At 61.6% G+C, this 10,580-nt stretch overlaps 1 protein-coding gene across 1 annotated transcript; it reads left to right on the top strand.

The window, feature by feature from the left end:
* Positions 1-7,247: 7,247 nt before the first annotated feature.
* On the top strand, positions 7,248-8,156 carry LOC138988203 (high mobility group nucleosome-binding domain-containing protein 5-like). Its single transcript, XM_070371908.1, has 2 exons — positions 7,248-7,785; positions 7,891-8,156. The coding sequence occupies exons 1-2, from the start codon at positions 7,248-7,250 to the stop codon at positions 8,154-8,156; spliced, it is 804 nt and encodes a 267-aa protein (XP_070228009.1).
* The last annotated feature ends 2,424 nt before the right edge of the window (positions 8,157-10,580 follow it).

Genomic DNA, 10,580 nt, shown 5'->3' with positions numbered 1-10,580 from the left:
GTCCCGCCCACCCAGCCCGGCAGGGCTGCAAGAGGGAGATGGAGAGCTGGGGGCCCCGGGGTGAGGACCGTCCTCGTCTCAGGCCTCCGGGGTCAGCAGCCCAATCGGAGAAAGACCATTAAGCCTAGTCCTTCGTAAAACATGCCCTCCAAGTCTCCCTCAGTTTTGTGGATCCTCAGAGCCTGTTCACACAAGTTTGTGGGTGCAAACAGGGCCATTCTCCCAGTGTCAGCCTGCGAGGTGACAAGGGTCACCCAGCGGGTGAAGGCTGCCTGGGGCCGCAGGGACAGCCACCCGGCCAGCGGCAGAATGCCTGCTCATTCCTCCACTCCTGGGACCCGCAGGAGACGAGACAGATGACAGAAAAGCGATTTACAATTTGGCCCGTTCTGTTTCCAATTAAAGCATGGACATTCGTTAATATGCAGGGCTGGGACTCTCAGGCGGAGATAATGTGTAGATAGGTCCATAAAACTCCACCAGGAACAAATAATTTTTGCACAAATTTGCAAACAGTACGTTTTTTGTAAATAACCATAATCTTTCTACCAGCCCGGCTGCCGATTATGCATTTTTTTTCTTCATGATAATTTAATGACGACCTAATTTACCTATTGTTGTTGGGCCTTTGGTGCAGCCAATGTGATTGTCCAATTTAGTCCAGAATCCATCCTGATGGTGTTAACTCATATTGACCAAGTGTTTACAAATGGAACGTTTTCCCCGTTGTGCCTGATGGTGAGCTTGCTAACAAGCCTGCCCAGCTGACTCGGCATCCAGCCTGCCCGCCCCCAGCCTCCTCGTCGGATCTGGGGGTCGGGTGCCAGGGCTGGACAGGATGCCAGGCCAGGGGCTGCGAGGTGGTCTGGGGAGGCCGTAGAGGGGCGTCCTGCTCTGGCCAGGCCGCCTGAACAGAGGCTGACTGGGGGAGGGAAGAAGGAAGGAAGTGGGGGACCACTGCCACCTCCCGTGCGGTGGGCCCAGGCCCTGCCCAGGGACTGGTGAGGGTGAAGAGGCGTTGTCTCGGGGGCCAGCCTCCCACGGGGCTGCCGGTGGGTGAGTGAGCCTGTTTGTCCTTCTGCTTGCTCCTTGTATCCTGTCGGTCTCCTGGAGCTTCTGCCGCAGGTGTGCTGGGTGGGGTCTGCTGTGCCCCCAAGGCCCGCCTGGGCTGGGCCAAGGCAGGCGGCCCGTCAGCCCTTGCTGGGGGCCTGGCTGTCTTTGGTCCCATTGCTCTGCTGCCTCAGACACCCCGTGCCCCGGGAGGTGCTTAGAAGCGCCTGGCCAGTGCTCTCAAGGGTCGCTTTGATCATTGCTAATTCTCTCTCCCCCTCTGATCCTCACAACTTCACCAAGGGTCCGCCACGTGGATGGAGGGGAGGGAATGCTCGAGGGGGGACCGTCCCCACGATGGCTGCAGAGCCTGCCCTGAGGATGCAGGCTTGTTGCTATTCAGCTGCCCAGCACCGCGGAATCTGCAGACGGATGATCGAAGGGAGGGGGACGTGAGGTGATGCCAGCCAACTGGCCGGCGGGGGGGCGGTTTCCTGGCCGGAGGGGTTGCTGGGCAGGTAGGCGGCTTGAGGGTGGCTCTTTGAATGGACACTTGGGTGTGTGTCTGGGTGGGTGGCCCGACGGGCTGGTGGTTGGGTCCGTGGACGACTGAGGGGTGAGTGGATGGCTGGCCAGCAGGTGGGATTTTTGGGTGGGTGGTATGTGGGTGGCCGGGTGGGCATGAGAGGATGCGTGGATATCTGGGGGACGGTGGGCAGGTGGATGGGTTTGTGAATCGGTGGGTGGGTGGCTGAGGTGGGTGGTGACTGTGGGTGATGGGTGGTTGGTTTGATGAGTGAGTCAGTGCATGGCTGGTGGACGAGCGGGTGAGTGGGGACAGAGGAGGGGTGGGTGGGGGCTGGCCAGAGGCCGGCCAGTGCAGGGAAGCAGCCATGGACAGCCGGCAGATGGCTCGGGGCCGGGTGGGCACCAAGGCGGTGGTGGGTGGGTTAACAGATGGTGGTCTGCAGGGGCGGCAGGGAGCCCGGGATGCTGTGGGCCTGGGGGGTGGGGGCTTTCCGGGGCCTGTGCCCCACCCCGGCTTGGGGCAGCCTCCTGAGGTCAGACTCTTCCGACCACGGTGGTGACAGCCGCGCTGACTGTGCTCCCGCGTCTCTGGGGCTGCGGGTGCCCCCTCTCCCCGCAGAACCTCCTGGGGGCCCCCTCCCGAGCCCCCTGCCCCTCAACCACTGCCTCCTGCTAAAAAGCCAGATTTTTCTGCTATTTGCGCTGCTTTTAATCCATAGGAAGTCAATTTTCCACTCATATATTAGTTTATTTTATATTTTCAAATTGATTCGACTACACATTGATTTCCTGTTGTGGCATTGTGTCCTGAGCAAGGATTACGCGCTGGGGAAGTGGAGACCAGTGGCTCACGGAGGGTGCTCTGCGCCCGAGAGCTCTTATCTTGAAAAGGGAGAGTCCAATTTTATTGAAACAGCTAAAATCCCGCTTAATTGAATTTTTTTTCCTTTAAGATATACAAGCTTAGAGACTTTTGCTTTCCAATTCAACTCAGGCTCCACGGCGTTTAAATTTCCAGACCCCATAAAGACCTTTATGAAAAAGACCCAGCAAACATTGTATTTCCGAGCAGAGCCGCCCCGGCTGGAGCGCGGCATCAATATTCCGAGGGGACCCTCGGTCCCGCAGCGCGCGCGCCCCGTGACTCCTGCGGGAGGTTCCCCCGGGCACCCCACGGTCCCGGCCCCGGGGCAGGAGCGGCCGCGGGGGCTGAACGCTAGGCCAGGCCCCCCGCCTCCTGCCCCGCTCTCGGGGCTGGGTCTCCCCCACCCACAGACGAGACAGCAAGGGTTCCCGAGGATGACGGCTCGACGCGCACCTCCTCACCTCCGTGAGTCTCAGGCCCTGAACCGGGGGCTGCCTGCCCTAGGCCGGGACCTTCCTGGGGACACAACCCCCACCTCGGCCTGGACCCTCCTGGGGACACAAACCCCCACCTCGGCCTGGACCCTCCTGGGGTCACGACCCCCACCTCAGCCTGGATCCTCCTGGGGTCACGACCCCCACCTCAGCCTGGATCCTCCTGGGGTCATGACCCCCACCTCGGCCTGGACCCTCCTGGGATCATGACGCCCAGCTTGGCCTGGACCCTCCTGGGGACCCAACTCCCCCACTTCATCCTGGACCCTCCTGGGGTCATGACCCCCACCTCACCTCGGCCTGGACCCTCCTGAGGGATGGGGGAAGCTGGTGGTATGGACAGGGCAGGCCACCACGGGAGTTTAAATTGGGGTTCTCGAGCGGCCTGTTCCATGTGGGCTCCACCCACCCTTCCTTCCTCCTTCAGCAGACGTTTCCTGGGCAGCCTCTGGGGTTCTGAGATGTCCCCAGCCCTGGGGGAGCAGACAAAGGTCACCCAGGACTGGCGGGGCCCAGAGCAGGGGTGGTCAGCTCCGGGGTCACTGCCGAGCCGCAGGCCACTGGGGAGGTGCACGGGCCCTGGAGGGGGGTCGCTTCCGCCCTGTGGCCCGGAGCGGCCTCCACCTCCTCCCCAGCAAATGCCGGGCCGTCCCCTCCCTTGTCCCCGAGTCATTTCCCCTCCAGACTCAAGCCTGTCACGCTTGCTCCCCCCACTGGGCGCCCTTTCCGCCATCTGGCGCAGGTGGGCCTCTTTTTGCATGGGGAGGTCCTGTCGGGGTCCAGTGCTGGGTCCTCAGGGCGGCCCCAGGAGGACTTCCGCCAGCCCCAGCCGGGGGGCTTGTGGCTGTGGCAGCGGGGCCCAGCCCTGCCCGCTCCCGCCTCCTCCTGTCCCCCAGGCCTCCCTGTACGCGTCTGAACACGAGGAGGGCCCTCTCGGCCAGCGGTCAGAGTGCATTTTAATAGTGGAATGTGATTCCGGGGCAGCAGAAAAATGAAAGTGAGAAGTCTATGAATTATTACAAATGCACTCCATCTCCGCGGCCGTGTGGCGGGCCCTGGGCTGGAAAGCCTTTTTCTCTCGTGTTTAAGTTAGCGTGGAAGATGGAATAGTCACAGAGACGCACTGGCCACTCCAACCTGTTATTGCCGCTCTGAGTCCTTATAAATACTTTTCTGATTTATAGCCTCGCTCTGCTTTATAAATGGAAAAGCAGAAATGCCTCCAAGAGCAACTTTTTGAAGCCTGTGGGGTCCCTGCCCGTCCACATCCGCTGGGGGGTGGCGCCCACTGGGAGCCTGGGGCTGGGCTCTGCCCGGGTTCGAACTGGTTACCAATCGGGCCTGTGTTCCCTGAGACACAACCAGGGGGAGCCATGCACCCCAGCAGTTCATGAGGCGCTTTCTGGTTTGCTCTGGGGAAGATGGGCGTGTACACATGTCGGGTGTCGCAGCCTCTGCAGGCTCATGTCCCAGAGGGAGGCTTGCGTGCTTGGTGTCCAGGCCCCCCCGGGCCACTTCTCAGCTCCCCAGCACTGCCGAGAGCCAGCAGCCCACCTGGTGCCGTGGAGCTGCCCCTGAAAGATGGGCACAGCGCCCCCGCGCCCGGCCTTGAGCCGGTGAGCGAGGCGACTCGACTCCCCTGTGGTGTCCAGTCTGGCGCCAGGCGCAGAGCAGGCTCAGGGGACGGCAGCCCCAACTCTGGGTATTACGGTCACTCAGAGTGACAGGGAGCCTGAGTCTCCTGGAGGCCCGGTCCCTCGTCCCCAGTCACGCAGGCACCACAGTAGAGCCGGGAGCCGCGGGGCTGCGTCCCCTCCCCCAGACAGCCACGCGGGGTCCACCTGGGGGTTAGCACCCAGAGCCACCCCAGTCCCGGGGCTATTCTTTTTTTTTTTTTAATTGGAAGATAATTGCTTTATAGTATCGTGATGGTCTCTGCCACACATCAGCAGGAACCAGCCATAGGTACACACGTGTCCCCTCACTCTCCAGCCTCCATCCCACCGTCCACTCTGCCTCACCCCCGGCTGTGCTTTACGACATCACAGGTTGCGGGAATACTCGTGTGGGGTTAAAGAACTGAAGGCCTTGGGCTCGCTCTGTGAAGCCTGGAGTCATCTGGAGACCACGAGCCTCTTGATGAGAAGCACGCCTCTGTGTTACGAACCAGAAAGTCACGGCCCATCAGGCCGGGGAGCGGGGCTGAGGCGCCTCTGCGGTCCTGACTGCAGACGCGGCGTTTCCAGAGGACGAGTCAGCGGGGACTGCAGACCCTTTGGTGGCTGCCCGGCTGCTCCCTGCAACCCCCAGCCTGCACCCACTAAGGCTAGTTGCTCAGTCGTGTCTGACTCTTTCCGACCCCACGGCCTGCAACCTGCCAGGCTCCTCTGCCCATGGAGTTCTCCAGGCCAGAACACTGGAGTGGGTAGTTTCTCCCTTCTGCAGGGGATCTTCCCCACCCAGGGATGGAGCCCAGGTCTCCCGCATTGCAGGCAGATTCTTTACTGTCTGAGCCATCAGGGAAGCCCCCTAAGGCCGCAAGGGAACACGGGATGAATCTCCTGGGGCCGGATGTGGTTGTTTGGGAAAACAACTTGATCTAAAATGTAGGGTTGACCTTGGCGGAAGGCCTGGGGTGCGGCAATCCCTTTGTCTGCCTGGAGGGGCCGCTCTGCGCTTGAGGCCCCGCTGTTCCCGCCATACACCCTCGGCAGGGCCAGCCCTTGGGATGGAGGTGAGATTGCAGCCTCCAGGTCAGACAGAATTCTCAACCACGAGCAGAAGTGCGAGGCCTCGGTGCCCAGTGGGGAAGCAGCCCCAGGGCTGGGGGCAGACCCAGACCTTACTGGGCATAACCCCGTATAGTGAGGCCGCAGCCCCCAGCCACCCCGATGGTGTGAGCCCCAGGTGGCTGGGGTGGCCGGCTGGTGGCCCCGTGCTCCTGGGGGGACAGGCTGTGTAGCCCCAGGGAAGGCATGGTGAATCTGGGGTCCCGTGTGCACCCCACCCCACCGCCCAGGCCCGCACCCTCTTCTCCTACTTCTCACCGTCCGAACAAGAAGGAATCATGTTCTTGGACAGCTGGGGCCAGAGCGGGCGGCCAGCTGGACGCTGTGGTGTTTCCAGCCTCAGGTAGGGGGAAGACGGGGGCTGTGCTGGGGGACCCAGGCCACTCCAGGCTTTCCTTCCCGCCGTCTTCCTCTCAGTAGAGGGGAGGCAGGGAGGAAAACGGCCCTGTTCTGCGTGGGCCTGGGGCTGGGGCAGTATTGACTGACCCCAGCCTGGCCAGTGGGCAGGTCTGCACAGTGTCTGAGGGGCAGTGGTTTGGAGACAGAGCCCTCTGCCATGAGGGGCAGCCTCTGGCCGGGCGTCACCAGGGGTGGGAGGGCGGCCACCTCAGCATGGCTCTGGCTCTGGCGGGAGACGGGCACCCACAGCCAGCTGCTGCCAGGACACTTTGCTCAGGCCTCAGAGCTGTAGTTTGGCCTCCAAGGACAGGGGTGTCCTGGGGCAGCTGCAGGAATGGGCAGAGCAAGACTGGACGCCGAGCTGCCAACCAAGAAGAGAAGGACTGAGACTGCTCACTCTGGAGAAGAGTTGACCTAAGAAGAAGTGAGAGCTCCCCAGGGCTGTCCATCCACCCACACATCCACCCACCCACCACCCACCCATCCACCCATCCATCCACCCACCACCCATCCATCCATCCATCCACCCATCCACACACCAGCCACCCACCCACCTATCCACCCACCACCCATCCATCCACCCATCCATCCACCCACCACCCATTCATCCATCCATCCACCCATCCACACACCATCCACCCACCCACCCATCCACCCACCACCCATCCATCCACCATCCACCCACCCACCCACCCAACCCCATCCATTTATTATAAAGGAAATTACACAAAATCTGGGTCTTAAGAGCTGAATTTTGCTAGATGAAAGAAAGCAGCTCAGAGAGAGAAAATAGCAGAGGTGAGCCAGCCTGAAGAATCACAGGCCAGGTGCCAGGTGGTGGTGGGATGGGGTGGGGTGTGTAGTCAGTGCTCAAGTACTTCACAGGGCCTGAGCCTCATCCAGGGAGTGTGGGGACAGGACAGCCTTGAGCTCCCATCTGGAAAACTCATGAAGGCTGTTACACAGCTGGATGTGGGGTGGGCTTATAGAGGGAACAGATGAGGAAGTGGACAGGTGAGGAGGACGGTGAGGAGGGCGGCGAGGAGGATGGAGAGGAGGACAGTGAGGGGGACGACGAGGAGGACGGAGAGGAGGATGGAGAGGAGGAGGATAGAGAGGAAGATGGAGAGGAGGACAGTGAGGGGGACGGCGAGGAGGATCGGCAAGGGGAACAGAGAGGAGGATGGAGAGGAGGAGGATAGAGAGGAGGACGGAGAGGAGGACAGTGAGGGGGACGGCGAGGAGGACGGAGAGGGGGACAGAGAGGAGGATGGAAAGGAGGACGGAGAGGAGGACTGTGAGGAGGGCGGCGAGGAGGGCAGCGACGAGGGCGGAGAGGAAGATGGTGACGAGGACGGAGAGGAGGACAGCAAGGGGGACAGAGAGGAGGAAGATAGAGAAGAGGATGGTGAGGAGGACGGCGAGGAGGACGGTGAGGGGGACAGAGAGGAGGACGGAGAGAAGGAGGATGGAGAGGAGGATGGAGAGGAGGACGGTGAGGAGGACGGAAAGGAGGACGGCAAGGGGAACAGAGAGGAGGACGGAGGGGAGGTGGATGGAGAGGAGGAGGATGGAGAAGAGGAAGAGGAGAAGGACGGCGAGGAGGATGAGGAGGAGGACGATGAGGAGGATGGTGAGGAGGAGGATGGAGAGGAGGACGGTGAGGAGGACAGAGAGGAGGACGGAGATGAGGAGGATGGAGAGGAGGATGGGGAGGAGGATGGAGAGGAGGACGGGGCGTAGGACGGTGAGGAGGAGGATGGAGAGGAGGATGGAGAGGAGGACAGAGAGGAGGACGGTGAGGAGGAGGATGGAGAGGAGGACGGGGCGGAGGACGGTGAGGAGGATGGAAAGGAGGAGGATGGAGAGGAGGACAGTCAGGAGGACAGTGAGGAGGACGGAGAGGAGGAGGATGGAGAGGAGGACGGTGAGGAGGATGGCGAGGTGGACGGAGAGGAGGACAGGGAGGAGGACGGTGAGGAGGACGGAGAGGAGAACAGTGAGGAGGATGGCAAGGAGGAGGATGGATAGGAGGACGGCAAGGAGGATGGTGAGGAGGACGGAGAGGAGGACGGTAAGGAGGACGGCGAGGAGGATGGAGAGGAGAACAGTGACGAGGATGGCAAGGAGGAGGATGGATAGGAGGATGGAGAGGAGGACGGTGAGGAGGAGGATGGAGAGGAGGACAGGGAGGAGGACGGCGAGGAGGACGGTGAGGAGAAGGATGAAGAGGAGGATGGTGAGGAGGACGGCAAGGAGGAGGGGGAGGAGGACGAGGAGGAGGAGGGCGAGGAGCACGGAGAGGAGGATGGAGAGGAGGAGGGTGAGGAGGAGGGTGATGAGGACAGGGAGGAGGACGGAGAGGAGGATTGTGAGGAGGACGGGGAGGAGGATGGGGAAGAGGAGGGTGAGGAGGACAGGGAGGAGGACGGTGAGGAGGACAGTCAGGAAGGCGGAGAGGAGAATGGAGAGGAGGACGGAGAGGGGGATGGAGAGGAGGAGGGTGAGGAGGAGGGTGATGAGGACAGGGAGGAGGATGGAGAGGAGGATTGTGAGGAGGACAGAGAGGAGGATGGGGAAGAGGAGGGTGAGGAGGACAGGGAGGAGGACGGTGAGGAGGACAGGGAGGAGGACGGAGAGGAGGAGGGTGAGGAGGATGGGGAGGAGGACAGGGAGGAGGATGGGGAGGAGGATGGAGAGGAGGAGGATGAGGAGGACAGGGAGGAGGATGGTGAGGAGGATGGAGAGGAGGAGGATGAGGAGGACATGGAGGAGGACGGGGAGGAGGAGGGTGAGGAGGATAGTCAGGAAGGCGGAGAGGAGAATGGAGAGGAGGACGGAGAGGGGGATGGAGAGGAGGAGGACGGAGAAGAGGACAGTGAGGAGGTCAGGGGAGGAGGCCGTCACAGTGATTCAGTTCGGGGATGGTGATGCTGGCTGAGGGTGGGCAGACAAAGAGGATGAAGTTAGCTCTGGTGCCCCCAGTCCCTGCCCTCCCCTCAACTCACACCTGTCTTGGAGGGGGTGGGCTTTCGTCACATAAGCTGCCGTGAATTTCATGGAAAATTCTGCCCCCGGACAACCAGGTGGCCCTGGGAAGCAGGCCTGGCTGGTCACCTTCCCACCCCACTGTGTGCCTGGTCTCCCGTCCAGCCCTCCCAGCCTGCCCCCGTGTTGATGACCACTGGCATCAGGGATTTTGTAAGTCATGCCTGCTCAAGGGCCCAGGATAAATTTACAGCTCAGGTTGGACTGCATGTAACAAATAGAATTCGATTTTTATGGCCATTGTCACTGTGTCCTCTTGTTGGCTAGAAAGACCGAGCCCAACTGCACTGGGCAGAGGGCAAGTGCTGGACCTGGGAAAGCTAGCTGAGTACGGCCTCCTCCCCGCGGTGGGGCCTCCACCATCCCACCCAGGGCTGAGTTCAGATCGTCAAGTTCCAGCTCAGATGCCATGAGAAAACTTTCTTATCTCAGCCATTTCATAAATCATTGGTTCTCACATTTAAGAGCCAGACAAGTCTGCGCAATGGGAAGGGCCCGGTGGAGAGCTCCCTGTGCTTGGGTTAGGCTGCAGGGTCGCCCTGGGGCCCTAGGAACCAGGCCCAGGCTGTCGGGGTCAGCCAGGGAAGAGGGTGCGGGTTGTGCCAGACCCCAGCTCCCTAGGAGCAGCGGTCAGTTGGCGCCACAGGGGTGCCCTCTGCTACTAGCTGGCCCTGGTGTTGCAGGGGTGGGGAGGGACTGTTGATAATTTTGCTGGGTGCCCACCGAGGAGGGCTTCCCAGGTGGCACTAGTGGGAAAGACCCGCCTGCCGATGCAGGAGACGGAAGAGATGTGGGTTCAGTCCCTGGGTCGGAAGAGCCCCTGGAGGAGGAAATGGCAACTCACTCCGGTACTGTTGCCTGGAGAATCCCACGGACGGAGGAGCCTGGCGGGCTACAGTCCATGAGGTTGCACAGGGTTGGACACGACTGAGCAACTTAGCACGCCCCCTGAGGAGGGCCAGGGCGCTGCCCAGTCCCCATACACACCGGGTCCCCGTCTTCATCCCACACAGGAGACGGCTGGGGGCACCGAGCAGTCTGTCTCTGTGGGAATGGTTCTGGGGGGGAAGCCTCCATGCAGGCCGGGGGCTCAGACTAGCATCTGACAGCGGCCCGGCTCCCAGGGACCAAGGAGTGGGCGCAGCTCAGGTGTCCACCAGCCGACACACAGACAGCAGTGCAGCCTGTCTGTACTGGGAACTGCCCTGTAGGGCAAGGACCCGAGGCGGCGCAGGCCGCAACCACGGGGTGGACCTACAGGACCGCACGCCAAGGGGAGGAGCCAACACGAGGGGCCACCCAGCTGTAACTCTGTCCAGCTTGTAGGGACAGAAGCAGGTTGATTGGGGGGTGACTGGGGTGGGTGCTGATGAGGTGGGGTTTTGGGGTGACTGGGGTGGGTGCTGA

Source organism: Bos mutus, chromosome 6, assembly GCF_027580195.1.
Source record: "Bos mutus isolate GX-2022 chromosome 6, NWIPB_WYAK_1.1, whole genome shotgun sequence".
In the NCBI taxonomy this organism is placed as follows: domain Eukaryota; kingdom Metazoa; phylum Chordata; class Mammalia; order Artiodactyla; family Bovidae; genus Bos; species Bos mutus.
Note: the sequence above shows the minus strand (reverse complement) of the source record. Positions and strands in the feature narration are given on the sequence as shown.